We start from the raw sequence: 23,869 nt of genomic DNA on the forward strand, positions 1-23,869 counted from the left end.
GGGCAGTTGCAAAAGGAGAGAGCCATCTTCACTGTCACTGAATGGTGATCATTCAGTAGTAACTGAAAACTAACCAGATTCCAAGGTTGTAAAAATGACTGCACATGGCAAAGAGATGTGCTTAATCAGAGGGACAGATACAGTTTTTGCCATATTTTCCATTTGCTTTCTCCAGCCTTCTACCATCCCTTCCATTCTTGCCTGGCAAATAACTTCAGCCAGCTTGCTCTCATCCATGTGTCACTGAGGGAATAATTTGGCTTGCAGAACCTTTATCACAGGTGGTGATGCATAAGAAGAAAACAGCTTGACTGTCAAGCCTAGATTAGGTTGTCTGGCTGGCAGTCAGAAAAAAATAATTTCTTTACTTATCATCTGAGCACATTTGATATGGAGCCATTGGAAAGCAGAAACCTGAAACCCTGCTAGGGCAACTGAGGCAACTTTTAGCCCTGTGGCTGCAGTAGCAGCTTGCTACTGGTCTCTGACTGATAATGAAGGATTCCTTTGCCCAAGTGTCTGTCAGGTTCCCTAATATACAGCCTCATTACATGTAGTCTTGGGATAGGAGATTTGGCCCATATAGTTTGGATTTCGGCCAAACTATAGGCTTGGAATAGGAGATTTGGCCCGTATACTCAGCATCTAGCAGCATCTCTGTAGGCACAGAATAGCAGTCTTATTGTAAATAACTGTTTTCTCCTTTCAGAGTAGCAGCGGTGTTAGTCTGTATCTGCAAAAAGAAAAGGAGTACTTGTGGCACCTTAGAGACCAACAAATTTATTTGAGCATAAGCAAAAGCAGCAGAAGTACTGTTTTCTCCTTGAAATTTGTTCCATGTGTCCTCACTTTACTGACTAAAATTCAGATACATTACATCTACTATATTCCCCTCCTCCACTAATTATGTAACTTAATCAAAATTAGTGGCCATGTTTTTTTGGCATAACTTGTTCTTTAAATATCCATGTTATCATTCCTGTTGTCAGTATTCTGTAGATGTTTATAGATTCTTTTAATAGTTGTTCCATGTTTTTTCTAGGGATTGAAGTTAGATTTACCTGGTGACAAAAATCAAAATCACTTTTCTGTTTTGTTTTTAAGATGGAGCTCTTTGAATATTTGAGTTATGTGTTTTTCTAATTGAGAGCATAGATGTGTGATTTTTTCCCAGTAATTTATTTTATAATCCAAATGCTCATACTGGACACTTTTTTTCTTTTTTAAGAGACTATTTTGGGCTGTTTCTGCTTTGCCTTTGCAAAAAAAAGCTTGTATACCTTAAGGCATATTGTCAAGTTACAATCTAAACACTTTAAAAAAAAATGTGTTAAACATTGTTTCTGTTTGCCCTGAAACCTCTTGCCAAGTGTTGTGGTTTTATAATAATTTTTAAAACAAATTCTCTCTCCCTTATTGCTGTGTTTATTGCTGTGTTTATATTGCTTATTGACAGGACTGACTATACAGGATAAATCATGGAGCTAATTGTGTATCTAAAGCTGTAGAATACATAGCCTGATTTTCAGTGGTGTTGATCCAGCTGTGGGTCCCACTGATTTCAGAGGGAGTGATGGGTGCACAATTTTTCCAAAAATCTGAACTAGAATAAACTGGGGGAGAGGGGGAGTAATATTTTCTCCAAACCTCTTTCAGTTACAGCAGATATTACTTTTAATGCTAGTTGGTAAAACATTTGCAGACAGAAGTATGATTTTTGAAGTTGTGTCCCTTTCAAAACACATTTACAAGAAGTTTAGAACATTTCTGATGTGTTTTTATCCTTTTAACTGCCTTCTCAATTACGTGCAGCAACGTCCATAATAATTGGCTTTCTAATGATGTTAACATATGGTACAGCTCTATACTTTAAACTATGCTAGTGCACTGATAGTGTTTCAGTGTTGGAAAAGTTCTGTGCTAATATTAGAGCACGGAAGGGACTAGTATGATTTTGTGCAGTAGTTATTGTGACATTTGTTGTGAAGAATATTGTTACTGAAAGTGATCATTTCTTCTTCTTTTCTTTATTGCTGCAGGCCACTTGTATCCAAACACAAGGTAAGAATTTGTTTTCCTTGATGCTGCTTTACCAATTGAAAATATAAGTAAGGGTATTCTTTAGTGTGCTTTGACATACTTTTTATAGAGTTGGTTTGGACATTTTGTACAGAGTAGACTTCTCAAATAATTGCAGTGTTTGAATTTAAAATCAACAGTTACAGTAAGTGCTGTCCTGTTTTACAGCTAGTAACTACTGAAAAGTCCTTGGGAGGCAATCGGTTTGGACAATTAATGGGATCAGAAGATTTAAAAGAAAGAGAGGCCGCTGCTTGTGATTCAGGTACATCTTGTATAGATTGTGTACATATTTTTAAATGTACTCCTGTTGATATTGTGCAGCTGTTGCATTTGGAGTTGCAGCATATAACAGGAGCAGAAAAGAGAGTGCACATCATTTTTGCAAACTTTAATTTTTCACAGAATATTATAAAGTATTTGCACAGCATAAATAATGAATAGTTCTAGGTAGAGAATGGTCTTCATAATAATAATTACTTTAAAATAGCATTTTAAAATATTTTAATTTTTTTGTGTTGTATCAGTTCATATAACATACAAAAGGCTACTCTTAATAGGTACAAATGTCATACTAGTGCCAACCCAATGATCCTCCAATATATAAAATGCCTGGCTAGCAAGAGATCTTGTTATAAATATTCTAAGTTGTGGCCATTAAATATAATTAATTATTTAAAAGATCCATATTTTGGTCTGACATGTAATGTACCAATCCTGTATAAAGCTTCATTTTCCATACCAGCAAAGAAAAAATTAAGAAATGCATATTTGGGGGTCTGAAAGAAAGAAAATGCATCATTAATATTTGTTCAGGATGATAACTGGAAGTGTCTCTCATCTTTACTTCCCTTTTCTGCAGTGACACAGTAGTGCTCTGTTTGAGGATAGCCCATACAGTACAATTACATGGGAATGGAGAAGGAAGATAATTTCTAAGCTATTTAACCCTAGTACATCTTTTCTCGCTATGAACAAAGATTTTTGCATGTTCCTGAGGTAGATGGTGAGAGTTAAAGTGGTCTAAAATTCAGTGCTTTTCTCTCTCCAGTGGCAACTGCCATCATCCAGGAGATTTGGCGGGGGATCAGAAGCTAGGAGGTGATGGTGGCAGGGAACCACTGCTTCTCTACATACTACACTTCTCCTTCCATTCCACAACTCTATCATTACCACCATCCCCACCCACACATACAGTTATCTTTCTGTCTGGATTCTTATAGCACATCCACTACCGTGGCATCTAAGCTCATTCACAAGTTTGAAGAAAGTGCTGTCAGCTATCGTAATTTTATCACGAGTCTTGTAATGGTTGGTATATTTCTTACAACACCAGTTCCTGGAATCAGGAGATTGCATGAGAATGTCCGATTGCCTTCTGTTTTTTAAGTAAGTTTGTGACTCTTATGGTTGCAGAGAAAAGCTTAAAATCATGAAGCGGCTGCAGCCTGAAGGTTCAGAAACCCAAAAGAAACCAAAATTTATTGCTTTTATTGCTGGTTGGAAAACAGAATTTCTGTTCCACAGGAAATTCTGACATTTCTAAATTTACTTTTTTTTTTCAGAATCAGAACGAAAGGCAAAATTTCCTGCAGAACAGAAATTCTGAAAAATTTAATTTCAGACCCATCAAAATGTTTTCTTTTGATGTCAAAACTTTATAATGTACAATATAAAATATTTGTATATAAAAATTATAATATTATAAAATTCAAAACAAATGACATATTTGTCGAAACAATTTATTTAGACTTTCTTACCTCTGAAATTTTGTGAAAATTGACATGTTCCCTCAAGATATTTACATTTTGACAAAACTGTGTTTCCACTGGAAAACTGTACCATCAAAAAAATTCCAGACAAGCTCTAATAGTTGTTTAAAAATCTCATGATTTTGGAGTGCCTGACTAATGATTTTTGAATGCTGAGGTGGCAATACTGTGAAGAGTGTTTATGTAACTTCCTCCCCACCTCCCATGCTGGCACATGTCTTTGGGAAGCAGTGGATATGTGTCCTTGGCTCTCACACTGGCAGATCTCTTTTAGGAGGAGAGTGGCTTTTAATAAAAGTCTATCTTAATCAGCTATTATTGCCTCGCAAAATCCAGGCATGTCAGCAGCAGGGGGCAGCATGTTCTTCTGCAGCCACAAAGAAGAGAATTATGGGTGGGTGAGGGAGGAAAGATAAAATTAGTCTTTATTCTGGAAAATGTATTTATATTATCACATATTTTAAATAGCATGGAGAGACCTGGGAAACTAAAAAGCCAGTTTTCTCTCATCTATTAGTTGGCTGTCTCCGGTCACTTGGCTTTTAGAGGCAAGATGTGATTATAGTAGTAAGAAAGGAGAGGGAAACTTCCAAGGAATTTGAAGAGGGCCTTAGTGAGAGTATAAATAGCCAAATTAAGAGGCTATCTAAAAGGGGAAATGGCCCGGAATAGCTATTGTAGAATGATGCCCCATGAGGACATTCGAGATTAAGTGGATTAAGCTAGATTGTATGGAATTAGCATGAGCATCCGATGAAGTGAGCTGTAGCTCACAAAAGCTTATGCTCAAATAAATTGGTTAGTCTCTAAGGTGCCACAAGTACTCCTTTTCTTCATGTCCACATGGGAATCTATTGTGGAATAGCAATTCTATAATAGCTATTCTGAGCCATTTCCCAAGTAGACAAGCCATTAATTTGGTCATTTATAAACTCATGAAGGCTCTTTTCTAAAGTGGATTCAGCTAAACAGCCTAGGAGTGCCTTTATACTATTTGTACACTTACAGTAGCATGTAGAGTACATATACTGCATGGCTCCTCCCCCTCTCCCCTGCAGCATGGGCGTAAATAGCACTGTAGAGGGCGAGGCATGGATTAGGCAAGTAGAGTACACGCACCAGAACCTCAGGGGTGTGTACTCTACAGTTTTCTATAGGCCCAAGCAGTGCCTTCCCCATCTACACTGCTATTGTTAGCAGTGTATTGTCCGACTGCTGCAGCCTTTTCCCACCATGGGAAAAGCTCTGGCACGGGAGAGGCAGCAGGGAAAGGCTCTAGCAGCAGGAAGTTGTTTAAGCCTTTCCCCACTGCCACCCCACCTGCTGGAGCCTTTCACTGCCACATGTAGCTACCCACCATACCGTGAGTTTAGCCTGCTTTTCACTGCAGCTTGTAGCTATGTGTACCCTACTTGCCACTGCCTGTGTTCACAAGGCTTTAGTGTGGAATAAGTGTATCCACATGGGGAGAGAGTGCAGAATAGCTATTGTGCTTGATTTTCAGACCCTAGCTTATTTTGCAATAGCTTTTCTTTCTAGACAAGCCCAAAGACTCCACTTATCTACCATGTATAGAGTGGGGGTTGGGGGGCATGTGTGTGGTGTCTGTGTACATATATAAAACTGTAGGTATGTAATTTAGGTAAAATATATATAGTGTGATAGCATCCTTGAAAGAAAATGCCGCTTCTTCATTAATCTAAGTCACACTTGGCTGGAGTCATCTAGTGCATGTGCAAAGGACTGCAATTTGTGCCTTTTGAAGACAGCTGGCTCCAAAGGGGATTCGCCATTGTTCCCCCCTTGAGATTCTTCCTAGGAAAGCAGCTTTAAACTCCACCCAGGCCTCCATCAGAACCCAGCTGGCTGAGGATGGTGGGGGATGCGTAGACTCCCCTATTTTACAGCTTGTGCTGCTGTAACCCCTCCCTCTCATACAGTTTCAGCTGCCAGGGTCCTGGCGCTTGATTTCTGCCTGCTGAGTGAATCAGGGCCTCTAAACCTGTGTATTGCTCTTAAAATAGTAGAGTTGGAGCACATACTGTATGTATTCATTTTTTCAGCACCGGTCTGAAAGTCTTACAACTTTCCTGTTGTAACTCAAGATGGCCAAAACCCTACATATTTGTCTTGTGTGAAAACTCTCTTGAATGAAATAATGAATAATGAATTTAGTAAAATATTTTACTAAAATATTTTAAAATATTTTACAAACTGTAAACTGCCCTAACTCTAATCCTAACTCTATGGGCAGGTGGCGTATGTGTGCATTCGGTGCAAGGAGCTTTTGGCCCTCAGAGACCGTGTACAGGCTTTGGAGGCCAGGGTGGCTGAGCTGGAGGAGCTAAGGGAGACAGAGAGGTACACAGATGAGACTTTCTGGGATACAGTAGAACGGTCCCACTCCTGGTCTGACAGTTTCTGTGCTGTTGAGGAGAAGGAAAGTCTCAGGGAAGAAGAACATCCAACTGGAACGGAGGGAAACGATCCCATAGTTGGGACCCTCCTTCCAGATGATGATGTGGTATCCTCTTGCACTGAGGATACCTCTCCAGCAGGAGGGAACTCCAGTTATTAGGAAAAGACAGGTATTAGTAATGGGCAATTCGATCATGAGGACATAGATAGCTGGGTTTGCAATGACCAGGAGAACCACATGGTGACTTGCCTGTCTGGTGCAAAGATTGCGGATCTCTCGAGCCATCTAGATAGACTTATGTGTATTGCTGGGAAGGAGCCGGTGGTCGTGGTACATGTACATACCAATGACATAGGGAAGGATAGGAGAGAGGTCCTGAAGGCCAAATTTAGGCAGCTAGGTAAGAGATTGAAGTCCAGGACCTCCATGGTAGCATTCTCTGAAATGCTTCCAGTTCCACATGCAGGGCCAGTTACACAGGCTGAACTGTAGGGTCTCAATGTGTGGATGAGACGATGGTGTAGGGAGGAGGGGTTTAGATTTATTAGGAACTGGAGAAACTTTTGGGAAAGGGGGAGCCTATATAGGAAGGACGGGCTCCACCTAAATCAAAATGGAACCAGATTGCTGGCACTTAATATTAAAAAGGTCGTAGAGCAGTTTTTAAACTAAGAGCTGGGGGAAAGCTGACAGATGCAGAGGAGCACATGGTTCGGACATCCCTTAGGAGAGGATCTATAAATGGAGATTCCCTATGTCCTAATAAGGAGGAGAGGATGGAAGATGATAAAATACAGGTAGGATCTGATGAGAAACAGTCAAATGAAAAAAAGTCCCATTCAATTACATCATGTAATGGCAGGTAGCTAAAAAGTGACAAGTTTTTAAAGTGCTTATATACCAATGTTAGAAGTCTAAATAATAAGGTGGGTGAATTAGAGTGCCTCATATTAAATGAGGATATTGATATAATAGGCATCACAGAAACTTGGTGGAATGAGGATAATCAATGGGACACAGTAATACCAGGGTACAAAATATATTGGAAGGACAGAACACGTCGTACTGGTGGGAGAGTGGCACTATATGTGAAAGAAAGCATAGAATCAAATGAAGTAAAAATCTTAAATGAACCAAACTGTAACATAAAAACATCTGAAGAAGTGGGTTTTTTACCCATGAAAGCTTATGCTCAAATAAATCTGTTAGTCTTTAAGGTGCCACCGGACTCCTTGTTGTTTTTGTGGATACAGACTAACACGGCTACCCCCGATACTTGAAACTGTACCGTAGAATCTCTATGGATAGTAATTTCATGCTTGAATAATAAGAATATAGCAGTAGGGATATATTACAGACCACCTGACCAGAATGGTAATAGTGACTGAGAAATTCTCAGGGAGATTAGAGAGGCTATTAAAATAAAAAAACTCAGTAATAATGGGGGATTTCAGCTATCCCCATATTGACTGGGTACATGTCACCTCAGGATGGGATGCAGAGATAAAGTTTCTTGACACCTTAAATGACTGCTTCTTGGAGCAGCTAGTCCTGGAACCTACAAGAGGAGAGGCAATTCTTGATTTAGTACTAAGTGAAGCACAGGTTCAGGTCCAAGAGGTGAATATAGTTGGACCGCTTGGTAATAGTGACCATAATATAATTAAATTTAACATCCCTGTGGTGAGGAAAACACCACAGTGGCCCAACACTGTAGCATTTAATTTCAGAAAGGGGAACTACACAAAAATGAGGAGGTTAGGTTAGTGAAACAGAAATTAAAAGATACAGCACCAAAAGTAAAATCCCTGCAAGCTGCATGGAAACTTTTTAAAGACACCAGAATAGAGGCTCAACTTAAATGTAGACCCCCAATTAAAAAAAATAACAAGAGAACCAAAAGAGAGCCACTGTCACTAAACAACAAAGTAAAAGAAGAAATGAGAGGCAAAAAGGCATCCTTTAAAAAGTGGAAGTTAAATCCTAGTGAGGAAAATAGAAAGGAGCATAAACTCTGGCAAATGAAGTGTAAAAATATAATTAGGAAGGCCAAAAAAGAATTTGAAGAATAGCTAGCAAAAGACTCAAAAAGTGATAGCAAAAAAAAATTTAAGTACATCAGAAGCAGGAAGCCTGCTAAACAACCAATGGGGCACTGGATGATCAGGATGATAAAGGAGCACTCAAGGACAATAAGGCCCTTGAGGAGAAACTTGATGAATTTTTTGCATCAGTCTTCACGGTTGAGGATGAGAGGGAGATTCTTTTTAGGTGACAAAGCTGAGGAACTGTCCCGCATCCGGCCCTCCAGACATTTTAATCCAGCCCTCAAGTTCCCTCCGGGGAGTGGGGTCAAGAGCTTGTCACTGCTTCCAGAAGCCTCATGGAGCAGGGCATGCCCCCCTCCGGCTCCTATGCATAGGGGCAGCCAGAGGGTTCCACACACTGCCCCTGCCCCATGTGCCCCTGCAGTTCCAGTTGGCTGGGAGCTGCAGGGGTGGCGCCTGCGGAAAGGGCAGCATGCAGAGCTGCCTGGCTGTGCCTCTGCGTAGGAGCCAGAGGGGGGACATGCCACTGCTTCTGGGAACTGCTTGAGGTAAGCGCCGCACAGAGCCTGCACCCCTGTCCCAACCCCCTGCCCCAACCCTGATTCCCCCCCACCCGCCCTCCAAACCCCTCGGTCCCAGCCCGGAGCACCCTCCTGCACCCCAAACTCCTCATCCCCAGCCCTACCCCAGAGCCCACACTCCGAATTTCATGAGCATTCATGGCCCACCATACAATTTCCATACCCAGATGTGGCCTTCGGGCCAACAAGTTTGCCCACCCCTGATATAGGGGCTTGTCTGCATGGCCCCACAGTTTGGGCTATAGGGGTGTAAACGGCAGCATGCACTAGCTGAAACAGGACACATTAATGTAAACAAGGTACCTTATAGTTTGCCCTTGCAGAGCCTACATGGAGCAGTTACAGAGCAACACGCTAGTATGTGCTGTAATTTACACACCCGTAATCTGAACTGCAGGGCCGGGTCAACATGCTCTAGTTTCATCAAGGTTTTACAAGGATCAGTGTGATGGGCTATATAGGCCCCACAGGGCTGCGGTCACTAAAGAGTTAATGAAGAGAGCAATGCCTCACTGCAGCTAAATGGCTGGTTTCTGACAGCTGGGATAAAAAGCTGCATCCCAGACAGAGCAGAGTGGGCACTGGAGAGGCTGAGAGCCACTGTGGAGGAGCTCCACAGCACTGGATAGGAAAAAGCCAGCCAGCAAGACCACTTTCCTGGTGGAAGGATTCAGGGAGGGTTGCAAGACAGCAGATATCTGCAGAACACTGTAGGTAGGAAGCAGCCCTGGGGGGCAGCAGGAGACCTAAGCACACACTCCTTGATTGTCTATCAAGCCCTAGGGCTGGGACTCTGAGGAGACGGAGGGCCTCCATCCCTGACACTGAAGGAGGGCAAAGACTGCTGACGCCCCAGATTGCAGCTGTCTGTCCCAACTCAGACTATTGAACTTTATTCACAGCTCTGTTTTGACTTTTTTTCGTCCCTTCTCTGCCGAAGAAGGGAGAGGGAGAATTCAGACCCTGGGAGCAGCGAATGGAGGCCCCTCACAGGGCCACTAGGACCTTGGGTGAGACCCCTTACTGCCTCAAAAGGGGTGACTCGAACACCGTAAAGAGAGGCCAAGCTCTATAGGCCACATGATCCCAAATAAAGGGAAACTGGGGCAAGACTATCGCTATCAAACACTCAACCACAAGGAGGTGCATTGAAGGGTCAGAGGCCCGACTACAGTCACCCATCATTGTGGTATCCAAGTACTCTGCTCTCTGGAAAACAAATTAAGGGCCAGGTTCTCAGCTGATATAAATCGGTGTCGCTCAGTTGAAGTCAATGAAGCGATGACGATTTACAGCATCAAAGAGTCTGACCCTGACAGCGTCCACAGTAATAATGGATGGATGAGATGCAAACTCAATGTTTCTCATCTGATTTCAAGCACATCACATTGTGTGGTCCTCCTTGGGTACCACTGGGTGGGGGGAGAGGTTTCCCCTTCTCTTCCCCTCCCCCACCCAACCCCAGGTGGAGCAGTTTTTGCTGCTGCTCCTCCAGCCTCCACCAAACACCAAATTGCCCTGTTCTGTTCATTTCCTCTGAAGCACCTGGCATTGGCTACTGTTGGAAGACAGGATACGGGGCTAGATGGACCATTGGTCTGACCCAGTATGGCCGTTCTTATGTCTAGTTTGTACCCTCGGCCCTTCCTCAAAATGCAGGAGAAACTACTCAACTCCCAGATTCTTGTAGGCCTTATTAGGTTCAATCCCAAATGGAAAAAAATCTGTGCAAGCCTCCAGCTGGCAGGTGGCCACAGGATATCACTCTAGCAGACTGTCTTGGACAAACAAAAGGAACAGGTTAAGACTGTGGCTTCCCAGGACCCACAAGAGAGTTTAATTTTCTCAGTGTGACTCACATCTGGAAAGGCACTTTTAAGTTCCATAATGTGCTTTTGGTAGTGGAAAATTTTCAGGTGACATTTTTTGCATCTCTCTAGCAGCAACATTATAAATTATTGCTCTCCTCATTAAATTACTGAAAAGCAGCCTTAATGGATTTTTGCGAATATCTTGAGTTGCCTTATGTTTACTGTTGGTGTGAGCCACATCAGCTAAAAGGTATGTGAGTTGGCCAAACAAACATTTTTAAATGTTCCCAGGGAAGCTACAAAAAACTCGCCAAAATTTTACATGAACATTGAAGGCGATCATAAGATCTCACTTTCCTGGATCTCTGTTTATGCCTCATAATGCTAGAAGCATTTATTACTTTCTTATGAACAGAATACTATTTTTCTAGACTGAGTTTTTGCTTCCATACTTGAATTTAGTTCTAATTTTTGTTTATTTTGGATGCCTCTGGTTTTGGGCATCCGACATGACACCTTAAAGGAGCCTGATTTTTAGAGAGCAGGTTCTCATCACTTCTGAAAATCAGCTGCCTTTAGAGTAACTTGAATTGGACGCTCTCTCTCTCACTCTCTCCAAAAAATGAGCCACTCAAAATCACTAGTCACTCTTGAAAATTTAGGCCTTAATATTCATAAAAAGACTGACAGCACTGGACATTGAAGTCCTCCATCTCTAGTACAGTTACAGCATTGACATACAGTGTAAGCTTCCCCACACAGACATGTCTGTCTGTTACAACCCAGACCGCAAGGGGCCATCTCGCATGGTAAAAAGGTTGATTTAATTTCCATGTCCGTTTAATCTTTGGTGTTCCTACTTGCCAACAAAGGTGCCTGTTGTAACATGGTCATATCAACTGGGAAAAATTGACAGATGGTAATGAAATCCTGCTCCTGACAATCTGGGCTGTATTTGAACTTGTGACCTATACATGTATCCCATTACAAACCCCTCGGCTGTCTTGTCCTCTGTGCCTAATTTTCAAAACTAACTCTCTCTCTCTCATACCCATTTCTTCTTTCATTATCCTATATAAGTTAGCTTCTGTGCATCCCTTCCATCTATTAACGTTCGGATTTTTATTCATCCTCAAGTAGGCTGCGTGGTCTTTCATATAATTTCTAACCTTACTTTTCATGTTCAGCTACTATTTCATTAAGTTTTAAAATATGAGGATTATCAGCAAATATAATCTTTCCTTTAAGACACAAAAATTCAGCCCTGTTTCAAATATATTTGAGAGCTGAGCAGAGGAGGCGGTGCTCTGTTCCTGTGCAGGTTTACGTTAGGGTTCAGGTTTGATGCAAAATCCATAGCTAGCATGGATTCAGATTGAATGGCATAAGAATCTTGACAGGTTTCAGAGTAGCAGCTGTGTTAGTCTGTATTCGCAAAAAGAAAAGGATTACTTGTGGCACCTTAGAGACTAACAAATTTATTTGAGCATAAGCTTCATCAGATGAAGTGAGCTTTATAAGAATCTTGTGACACTTCAGCAGAAAATGGTGGAAATTTCTGGGGCTGCTTGAGATTTCTTCATCAACCTGATCCATAGATGCTTCTGGTTTTGACTCTGAACCGAAAAATCAATTAAGTAGATTTTGAGTTAGGAATTTGTTGTGTATTATTTTAAAAATGTCTGTTGAATAGAGATTGCTTTGTCATTTGAATCTCAGACACTCCCTTTTTCTCTTCCCAAAACTGATGGGGTGGGGGGAAGAAGATTGGATTTGAGGTTCCAGTTAAGGCCCATATCTAATAAGTTTAGTCACAACTCAGATTAGCTTTTTGGTCTTCTGCTACATGACCATATTGTATTGATGCTGAATGTACTATTTCTTAAATTCGTACTTTGTTAGAAATAAATAATTATTAAATTATAAGTTCTTTAACCTACCGATAAATAATTTACCAACATTTCCTAACCAAAAATGAATGTAACTCTAAACTTTTTTGAATTCACAGTATTTGTGTATTATTATTCTCACTTCTCTCTAAAATAAACTTCCATAACAGCTCAGTAAACAGAGATCACTCTCCCCTGGTAATTTTATATTGAAAGTATCTGAAACCAAACATAAGCTAAATCCAAATTATATTTGTGTTTTTTAATATATAACCCATACTGGCTACCCACACAGAAGTCCATAAAAGAAATTTTAGCTGTGTAATTTATCTATGACTATTGTAATCAAATATTTTATTTTACTTTGCATTAGCTTAAGGAAAGAGTTAAATATTAAAGACAAAGGACCACATGGAAAATACATTCAATTCTTGTGATGTTAGGCTTTTTTAAAAATGCACCTACATACCTCAATGAAGTGTGTGAATTATATAGATAACAATAATACTAATATGTCTGCGCTACCCATTGCAGTGGAATCAGGAAAAAAATTTCTTCTGTAGTTATGACATCGTATCCCTCTTACCTTCCCACCCTTCCTTCTAGAAATCTTGGAATAATCTACATGTAGTTCCTTGCATGAAATATGTTTGAGGGGGAAATTAAGCCCTTATTCCTTGAGACACTTAAGAACATTCTTTACTTTAAGCATGTGAGTAATCCCATCCCTTTTCAGCAAATCAGTTAAGGCATGTTCTTAACTTTAAACATTCACTTAAGTGCTTTGCTGAATTGGGGTCTTTTTTATGATTTATTCTCGGTATTTTGTGTTTTCTACTAACTGGAGCAGCGTTATCTGCACTGGAGGGGAATTTATTCTGAAACATTTGTGTGCAGTGTTATCAAGTCATAGTGTGCTCTTTCTACACACTACTGATGTTTTGAATCATTTTAAAATGCTGGAACTGTCTTCCTGTTGCATTTAGATACTGAAACTTGGCCTGGCATTGGACCAAGAAAAGAAAACCAGCGCAGAGAGAGACAGATGAGTGAGAGCTCCCTGTGTGATAGTAAAACTGATAGGCTTATAGAAGCAGCAAGTCTTCAAATAGCTGCAGGGAAGGACCACATGGAGGAGCAGTACTGCAATGCTGAATCAACACTGGAGCCTCACACCCAGTCTATAGAGACAGTGGGCAGGCCTTGTTCTGACTGTTTATCATCTGGGGATGCTGGTAAAGATAACAGTTTGCAGCCGAGAGAGAAGCAGTTCTCTAAGGATGTGGCAAAAATAGAAGACGTGGCTAAGGAGCCTGGAGTGGAACTCTCTGGTGAGTCAATGGTAGACACCTTAGTTTTAACGGACGCTGATTATATCCCTCCTGATTTGATTTCTAAAGATGAAAATGTACAAGCTGAAAGAAATGTTCTCAGGTCAAAACATAGTGCAGGCTCTACTGAGACTGCCAGAAGCCAGCTAGGAAACAGTGCATTAGACCAGCAGCAGCAGAAGTCTGGTTTAGGATATGAGGATGGAAAATCCCCACAGGACAGAACGGCATCAAACATTTGTGAAAACATGTGTTATGGAAGTAACAAAGCACCTGAACATATCAGTCCTGCACATCCAAAAATATACAAGGGACTGCAGGAGATGGCAAAGCAGCAGGAGGAGGAGGTAAATAATGAAGAACCGGAAGATTTTTTTGGCAGATTCTTAAATGGTAGCATAAAAGACACTGAAGAATCCCTTGCAAATTTAGAAAACCAAGAGGACTCTGAAACTCTTCCAGATATTCCACTGGAGCAAGCATCATACAGTTCAACAGAAGTTTTATTATTAGATGACAGCTTTTCTTCGCTCGATGAACTTGCAAAAAGGATAGAGATTGCAGAGGTAAACACTGGGAAAACTATAAAAACTTTTAAAAATAATTGAATTTATTATAATCTTAGAAATTGATGCCGTCTTTAAAATGTGTGTTAAATATATATTCCTACACATCACCTCCTTATTTTTAATATGAAAAGAAAACAAAATTATTTGTTTTTATTCTTCCTCTGAATTGATTTACAGCCTGATTGTTTTTTCCAGAGATACTGAGCATCCACAGCTCCCACAGAAGTCCACGGGAGTTGTTGGGGGATCAGCACCTCTGAATATCAGACTTTCACTCATCTCAACATGAAATATTCTTACCATTATTATTTTATACACAGAGACTGGTATTAGGAGTGCTGAGAAATCATAATAATTTCTTCCCTTGTAATTTTATACGAAGAAGTTGCACAGTAAATGGCAGGTGCTGTAAATTATCTTCTTTAATTGAGTGTTAATCATTCTTATTCATTGATAAAGTAACACTTGTTTTTCCACTGCCCATTCCCATAGGTGAGTAACAGAAGAGAGGGGAATTACCTATATAATATACTCTGTAACACTTTTTTTATACATCTCTTTATGTGTTTTTAAATAGGAACAGGAAAGCCTAGACAGGAAGAAACCTTCCCTGACACATTTTATTTATGTACTTATAATTTTCCTAACCTCTGTCAATTCTGTTGTTCAAACAAAAGTAATTAGGAGCCTCAGGGCTTGGTCAATGGAACCATTAGTGCTGTATTAGTATGGCCCATAATGAGGATCAACAATTAATTCTAAAGATCAAAAGCTCTTCTAAAATATTTAAAAATAGAAGGCAAAATTCTGCCCTTATTCCTTTGAGCCACATTACAAGAATGTAGGATGTTAGGGATTAAGCAGAGGTTTCCTCGGCCACTATGCTTATGCATGTGGCAGGTGAAAGGCCTGGGATAGCGTGTAGTATTGGCATCCCTAAGCATTCAAAAATCACAAGTCAGGCCTCCAAAATCATGAGATGTTTAAAAATAATACTTAGGATTCTTTTTTTGTTTGTCTTCTGTTTTTTCAGCCTTTAGGGTATACTTAATTCATGTTTTCAGGCTTTTGTCTACAACCACGAAGGCTAGAAACATTTTTTTTTTCAAATGAAAGCTGATATTCTCACATAATCATGCGATTCCAGCAACTGGGGTTTCAAGAAAGGCCTGCATTGCTGTAGTATCTGAGTGTCTCACAATCTTTAAAGTGTAGGAAAGTGCTATAAACTCCATTTTACAGGTGGGGAATTTAGACTAAGAGTCCAAGGCCACACAGGAAGCTTGTGGCAGACTATAGAATTGAATGCTGGACTCCCAAGTCCAGGCTAGTGCTCAAACCACTGGATCATCCATCCTCTCTGTTGTGAGATGCATGACAAAATCACAAGAGTTGTCAGTACAGAGTTTGCCCCAAAGGTCTCCTTACTGCTGCTCCAAGACTGAGCACACTGCATTCCTCCAGTGCCTCTTGCATGAGATCAGGAGCCTCACTGGGTACCACGTTCATATAGTTGGCTGACCTCAGCTCTTTGGATTCATTAGCTTAACATTATGTATGTGGGTCAAATGTCTGCCGAATCAGGGCCTGAATTTGCACGTGTAAACACCATAATTTGTATGCATCATTGAATTAATTAGTCTGCTGATTTGCATGTGCAAAACTCTGTGCATAAACTGAGACTGCTTTGGAAAATTTGTAAATTATACCTTACAGATAGTCCAGTCCAACCCCTGTGGAAATATAGAAGAGCAGCCCCTTAAACATCCTCCTTCCATGTTGGGTACCTTCTGGAAATTCAATATATTGAGCTACACAGCTAAAGCATTTATTTTAATATAGAAAGGAATTCTAAATAAATTCTATAAAAGTTAGCAGTTTAAACATACCTGATCTAACAATTTAATTTTTTTATCCAGTTTCTTCACCAAAGTTAGACCTGTGCTGGCTCACTGAACTGATTATATTGCTTTCTTATGGGAAATCTTGTTTGATTCCTGGTTTTGTTCTGCTCCCAGGGCTTTAAGTGCTGTGGCAGCACTATTCAGTCAGAGGGAAGAGAGTACTTGCATAACTCAATAACAAATTCTCTCTTGCCAAATAAGGAGCAATGTTGGTTCGCTCCAAAGAGAGTCTTTTTCCAGTCATCCTTAGCAGGAGACCTGAGTTTGTGAGGTATAAATCAGGGGAAAAGGAGGAGGGGAGTTAATCTCAAAAAAGTTATAATGTGTCGTATGCAGGACCTTACACTGTTCTGCGATGCCTGCAATTGTTAGACTAAGCAGGGTGAGTTAAAGACAGTATAGCCCATCTGTATTCTGTTTCCTTGTGTGGTTTTTTTTTCCAGTTAATCTTGCCACTTAATGTTATTTTAGGACTTAATTTTCAGAAGTGCTAAGAGCCCACAACTTCAGTGGAAGAGAACAGAATCTCCAAGTGCTCAGCACTTCTGAGAAATCAGCCCCTTAATTTGTTTCTATTGTTAATTTCTTTTAATACAAATAATAAATAATAACATTTTGATTTTTTTTGTTAGCAGTACTGTTAAAAATAATTTAAATTAAGATAACATTTTGACAAGTCAACTGATCTTTGCACTCAATATGTAATTTCTCCCACTGTTGTCATGAAACCTTTGAAGTTGGTTTTGGCAAAAAGTATGAATAGTATGTATTGACACAATATTCTGTGAAGGAAATACTTGATATTATCATTTCAATGTGTAATATTTAGAAAGCAGAAATCCATGCATAAATTTTACAGTGGTAATGGAAAAACAAAACCATTTAATTAATCCTATAGTTAAGGCCCTACCAAATTCACGGCCATGAAAAACAAATCACGGGCCGTGAAATCTGGCCTTCCCCCATGAAATCAAGTTGCAGTGGGGAGGTTTAGGTTGGATATTAGGAAAAACTTTTTCACTAGGAGGGTGGTGAACCACTGGAATGCGTTACCTAGGGAGGTGGTAGAATCTCCTTCCTTAGAAGTTTTTAAGGTCAGGCTTGACAAAGCCCTGGCTGGGATGATTTAATTGGGGATTGGTCCTGCTTTGAGCAGGGGGTTGGACTAGATGACCTCCTGAGGTCCCTTCCAACCCTGATATTCTATGATTCTATGAAATCTGGCCTTTTGTGTGCTTTTATCCTATACTATCCTAATTTCACAGGGGAGACCATTTCTCAAATTGGGGGTCTTGGCCCAAAAGTGATTTGCAGGGGGATCACAAGGTTATTTTAGGGGAGATTGTGGTATTGCCACCCTTACTTCTGTGCTGCCTTCAGAGCTGGGCACACAGAGAGCAGCGTCCCACCAGCAGCAGCACAGAAGTAAGGGTGGCAATGCCATAGCACGCCATCCTCACTTCTGTGCCGCTCCTGGTAGCGGCTCTGTCTTCAGAGCTGAGCTCACAGCCAGCAGCCACCGCTCTCCAGCTGCCCAGCTCTGAAGGCAGCGCCACCAGCAGCAGCAGCACAGAAGTAAGGGTAGCAGTACCGCAACCCCCCCTACAATAACCTTGCGACCCCCTCCCCCACAACTCCTTTTTGGGTCAGAACCCCTACAGTTTACAACACCATGAAATTTCAGATTTAAATAGCTGAAATCATGAAATTTACAAAAATCCTATGACCATGAAATTGACCAAAATGGACACTGAATTTGGTAGGGCCCTACCTATAGTGGACTACAAAGTACTGGATGGGTCAATCTGATCAGAGTAAAATTTATCATGGAGCAAGTCTCAGCAGGAGTAAAACAGAACACAGATGACTTGGAAAGGAAATGGGAAATAATTATTATTTCAAAATAAGTTGCATAGACTTACCCTACCATATGGTTTGTATCTATTTGGTATGATTGTCTGGGTCTAATGACACTGTTACTTAGATTTCAATAAGTTATTGAACATAAAAAAATCATTATATATACATAAAAAGCATACATGCATATTCTTGTAATATTTATCGTAAAGAGAGGTTTTTTATTAGCCCTATATTTGGATCAGAGAATTATTTCACACAGTATCCCCATTACATTCTAAGTCTGAATTCAAATACTAATTATACAAATAGAATGGAGAGTTCCTACTTTTATTTCAGGCATTTATACATGGTGGCCTTTTTCTCAGGACTTGGGAACCTCACAATAAATGTAAAATATTGCTAAAAGTTGGTCTTTCCAAGCAAAAACCCAATAAATCATAAAAAAACACCCTACCAGGCAGACGAAAGTTGGAACAAACATATAGCCTAACAAAGGGCCTTGAAGCTCACTGAACTTGGGCTCTGGAAGACTATCAGCTGGAAGAGATTTCAGAGGTGGAAGCCGTCTTCTCAGGTCAGCTTTCTACTGTTTCTGAAAGGATCAAGAATTGACAGCAAGAGCAGTTGAATAGATTGTATGCACAATGGAACAGAATTAAAGGTACCACTCAGTCATCATTTTACCTATCATTAAAGGGTCAGACTCTCACAGATGTAACAGATGCAACTTGACCTATAAGGTCTATGTTTACATTATACAGTTTCTGTTTGAGTGGCCAGATTCTTTGGATGATATTAGGGCCGTTACACAGAAATCAAGTGTGTCCCTATCTCTACCAACAAGGTCCAGAGACGACACCATGTTGAGATTCCTAATTGTTGTATATAGCCCTTATCCTGTAGATTGGAGTTCAATGGAACTATTCCTGTACCTAAAACTGTTCACATGTGTAAACATTGGTAGGATCAGGACCTCTACTGCTATGTACTGAAGCCCAGGTAACCGTTTGATGAGTTTCTTAGAAAAGAATGGTTAGATGGCATCTAAATATAATATGAACAGCAGCTCGTGAACCTACCCAATAGCCCCTTTTCGAAGTTCATATGTATTATCTGTTTTTTGCTAATATAGCAAAAGAGATTTGGTCCACTTCAGAATGAAACTGCTAATAGCTTAACTATGTAGTCTTGCCTTTGGCAGTTTCTCACACTTGTTAGGTCAGAGGGTTAACACATCCCAGTGACCATAACTTCAAAGGTGAAGACATTGGCAGTTCTACTGCTGCAAGATTGAAAGGCCTCCCTCACTTTCCTTAATGGGGAAGATGGTGTATAGGGTGTTGAAAGTCTAAGATGCCTGGGATTCAGTCTGTTTTAGTCCTTTATGTATTAGAACTAAAACATGAAACTCAGTCTGTATAACAATCGGCAGGCAGGGCAATGAGTGAAACTCAGAGTAGCAAGACTTCCTTCACACAGTTACAGCCTGAACCAGTTAACAACACACTGCTAGTGATAACTAGCCTGCTCCTTATGCAGTTCAACAGGAGCCATCGATCCTCTTTATCACAAGCAATACAATTATAGCAACACATTCAGGTGTCAAACATTCTAGTTTCCTAAAGCATATCCCCTCCCTCACTCCCTCCCCCCCCCCAACAGATGAGTAAACTATCATTCTCTGCTCACCCTTCATTTTATCATGGTAAGGAAGTGTGAGTAGTGTTTTTGCCTGGGCTGGTAAATTTTTATTAGCATTTTGCAAGGCTAATTTAACAACACTACCAATGACAGCTTTGCCCAAGTGTCTTTTTCTATTATGATGAGCTGATTGTAGACAATTACTTCTAGTTCATCTGGGTCAAATAACATTCATCTCGTATATAACCAATTTAGACACTCTTTTTCTCGATGTGTTTGCTGGGTTTTAATGTGCTTTTTTGATTCTTACTGTTGTTTCAGTAAGAATAATAGCTTAAGCCCCTAAGTGACAATCAGGGTATGGGGTTTACTTTGAGTATCAAAAGGAAATGTGCATCAGAGTTTAACTTTATCCTTTCAACTATATTTGAATGTGGTTTTAAAACTGCATGCTTCTGAAGTGTGTACAAATGCACCTTTTTTGTACTTACACTTTGTCTCAATGCAACAGTTGTTTGACTAGCTAATGGTTATAAAATATCGCCAGTAGCTGCGAGAGACAAGCTTAATCATTATCTTTTACCAGTTAAGTCGCTGAAAATACGAAATGACATTATTGGTGCAGTGCCTACTGGATTATGCCATCAACCTCTGCTTTTGCTTTTAAACACAGCTCTATGGAGTGTCTTGACCTTTCTCTGTCTCTGATCTGTCTGATTAGAATATGCATTTATGCAATATGTAGCTCCTCATTGTGAGGTTATTTAGGAAGCAGAAATTGTGAAACAGACCGCTTGTTTTCTGTGTTTGTGCTATTCGTATCATTTCTATAGAGTGCCAGCATGTTGTCATATCCTCTGCTAATTTGATTAGATTACAATGGGTATTACAGCAGGCCAAAACCATAAAAGTAGCCTGGAATATTGAGTTTTGAATCCACATATTCTGTGAAACTGAGACTGACGATTATAAATATGTTGGGTCTTGTCCCTCATTAGTAGATGAAAGGTATATTTGGTTCAGTGGCAAATCATATATATATCTAATGCACCCTCCTCATCTGTAACATAAATGTATGCAGCCAATTCCTGCTAATTTTCAGAGTAACAAATCTGTTTTTACTAACTCCTTCTAATACAGAGTAGGTATAAAAGTACTCGTAAAATTTCCCTCAAACTTAATGCGGGGGATAGATGTTTCTCTTCTTAAGTAAAGATGATGTCAGGACAGAAATGGGCATGTCTAAATACATTTTCTGTATTTAAGTCCCGTTAATTTCCAGCATGGACATAACTGCCAACCTATGAAAGCTATAAATAGGAATATCTGGGGAGGAAAAATTGAGGCACACCTTCTAACTCAACTGAAATTCAATGGCCAAAGGGCAGCATGGAAAATTTAGAATATTTTACTAAAATATAGTAACTGTCCGTTCTGCAACAAGGGACAGTTATTATCCGCACTTCTGTTTTATGTATAATGTATACTTACAACTTCAGTTTTATTTATAGATTTTTTTGTACTGCTCATCATTGTAGTATCTGCACCAGTTTTAAATAGTTGGTGTTCTTGCCAGAAAGGATTATGTAATAATTGGAAAATACAGTAGGTGTTTTAAAGAGGGGCTTTGTGAACAGACACTAGCACTTAAATCTTATTTTAGTTTGATTCAATGTGAATAGTCTCACACGGTTTTGTTGTCTATTGCTTCTGTGTTTTAATTTGTGAGAGATGTTATGTTCTTTATGTATCCTAGAAGTTTGCTGAAGCATAGTCTGTCAGTAAACTAGTAGCCTCTCACATTTGCCATATGATCCTGAAAACTCAGTTGCAGTGTTTAAACAGTTGACTGTTCCTATCAGCACCTGGATCACAGGGAATCCGTGCTACTGCCCTTACCATTTTGGTGTTGGATTTATAGAGATATCTCAAATGTGCAAGTCTTACATCCAGCAAATGTGAACACTTATAGTTGCATCCTCTTACAATGTTATAAACTAACTTTTTAAAAGCTCTTGTCTAAAAGTCAGTTGAATACCATTTTCTGGAAAACCTTTTCTTTTTGTGCAGTTGTGACCATGTTTATCAGATAGTGATGACACTAACACACTAAGCAAATTTTTATATATGCATTTACATTACTACTCAGACAACAGTTCCCTGCGCCATCTAGCTACTCTCTTACTTTGAAACGTTTCCTTTTTTCTTTTCCTAGTTCATGCAAGAACCCAAAAACAGAGAGAGAATATAGGCTTCTCCCTAAGGCAGCAAGGCACAGGTCACTCCACCTTGCTTTAAGCTGTCTTTAGGACTGTCTCCCATGCTTTGCTACAGAACACCATAGTCTGCAAGCAGGACCAAGAAACAGCCGCCCTCCCACCCCCTACTCTCACACTCTAAAAAGTGATAAAAGAGGTTTTTAAGGTCAGGCTTGACAAAGCCCTGGCTGGGATGATTTAACTGGGAATTGGTCCTGCTTCGAGCAGGGGGTTGGACTAGATGACCTTCAGGGGTCCCTTCCAACCCTGATATTCTATGATTCTATGATAACTTGCAATTCCAACACAGTCCTCAATATACCACACTGTACTCTTACTAAAGAACATCTCTAGTTGTAGTAATACTAAAATTAAGAAGCCAGTTAAAGCCAGCATTGTTTGGTGCTTCTGTTTGAAAAATAGTAATTTGGAAGGTGGAGGTAGGTTTCTGCCTCTAACTGCCCAGAGTAGGTAACCTTTTACCCTCTTAATATGTTACAGTTTAACCAGAAGTAGTCAGAGTTGTTACTGCAATTATATATATATATAAAAAAAATTATTTTTATTGTAAATACAATTGTCTACTTTGGTTGTAAATGGTCATGTTACTTTAGTATTGAAACAGCTTATTATTTAGAGCTTAATATTTGGTCTCTACAAAAATATGAGTAGAACTACAGATAAACACATTTTGTCAATAGATGCTAATTTTTCTAAAAAGCCATGGTCCTAAATAGCTTCCCTATATTTAGATCACTTAGCCTCTTGTGTACTAATGGGAATCTCTGTATATACTCAACTCCATTGGAAGTTGAATAGATCCAGGTGAAGCCAGTAGAAGTTAACAACTCCACATCACCACTTGAGCATCACTGATATGCTGTGACTTTTCCTACCTTACACTCTTTTGTACAGAGGATAAAAGTGGACCTGCATACTTGTCTGAAATTCCTTCAGAAAGTTGTATTTAGTTTGTCATCTATCATTATTTTTTCTAGACATTTCAAACTCATTATGAAGAAATCAAATTCCAGAAACTTTACTTGGTCTCATGGATTCTATCTTTAGACCAGGAATGTGGCCTGTGACTATAAGCACCATGTCCAACTAATTGTCCTGTACCATTTCTTACATCACTGTCGTTACTACTCTTATTCAGTGGGTTTGTATAATGCTAACATTATGAAAATCATTGCCACTTGAACATTCAGAGCCTATTGCTCTGAGGTGTTCAGTATCTTGCATGCAGGATCTGGCTCTCTGCCACAAATATATCAGATACTGTGGTCAGTCTCTGTGCATTTACTTACCTTGAATATGTCTTCTACGAAAAACTCATGACATTACCTAATCTTGCCAAACAAAAATTGCTTGGTTACTGCGACAACCAGTGAATGCATATTTGGTATCTTTATTCTGCAAAATTATTGTTTTGAGCTGAGAAGTCTAACTTTTTCCTACTTTTGTTCTGTTGGGATCTCTCTGCCTAGTCTCTTCTGCTCCTAAGTATGCACAAATAATTTCGTTTGTTTGGTATATTAAAAAAAATTTGCTTGCTTTTTGTATTTTGAAGGAACAGTATTTTCAGTTATTTTCTATTAAACTGTCTTAGATTCTTTCTCAGGCAGTTTGATACCATGTCTCTTTAACGCTCACCAGGTGCTACAGCCTGAACATCCCAATGCTGAATGACAGTGGTACCATTTA

The 23,869-nt window shown here is 39.8% G+C and overlaps 1 protein-coding gene across 6 annotated transcripts in view; it reads left to right on the forward strand.

The window, feature by feature from the left end:
• CNST (consortin, connexin sorting protein) overlaps positions 1 to 23,869 on the forward strand; it is a 100,203-nt gene that overhangs the window by 67,279 nt on the left and 9,055 nt on the right. For all 6 annotated transcript variants that reach the window (XM_048843669.2, XM_048843667.2, XM_048843670.2 and 3 more), the window contains 3 exons: positions 2,040 to 2,061; positions 2,248 to 2,344; positions 13,586 to 14,496. In XM_048843669.2, the coding sequence (XP_048699626.2) occupies positions 2,040 to 2,061; positions 2,248 to 2,344; positions 13,586 to 14,496 (1,030 nt within the window). The remainder of the gene's footprint in view (positions 1 to 2,039; positions 2,062 to 2,247; positions 2,345 to 13,585; positions 14,497 to 23,869) is intronic.

The sequence above is a fragment of the Caretta caretta genome, chromosome 3 (genome assembly GCF_965140235.1).
Source record: "Caretta caretta isolate rCarCar2 chromosome 3, rCarCar1.hap1, whole genome shotgun sequence".
NCBI lineage: Eukaryota > Metazoa > Chordata > Testudines > Cheloniidae > Caretta > Caretta caretta.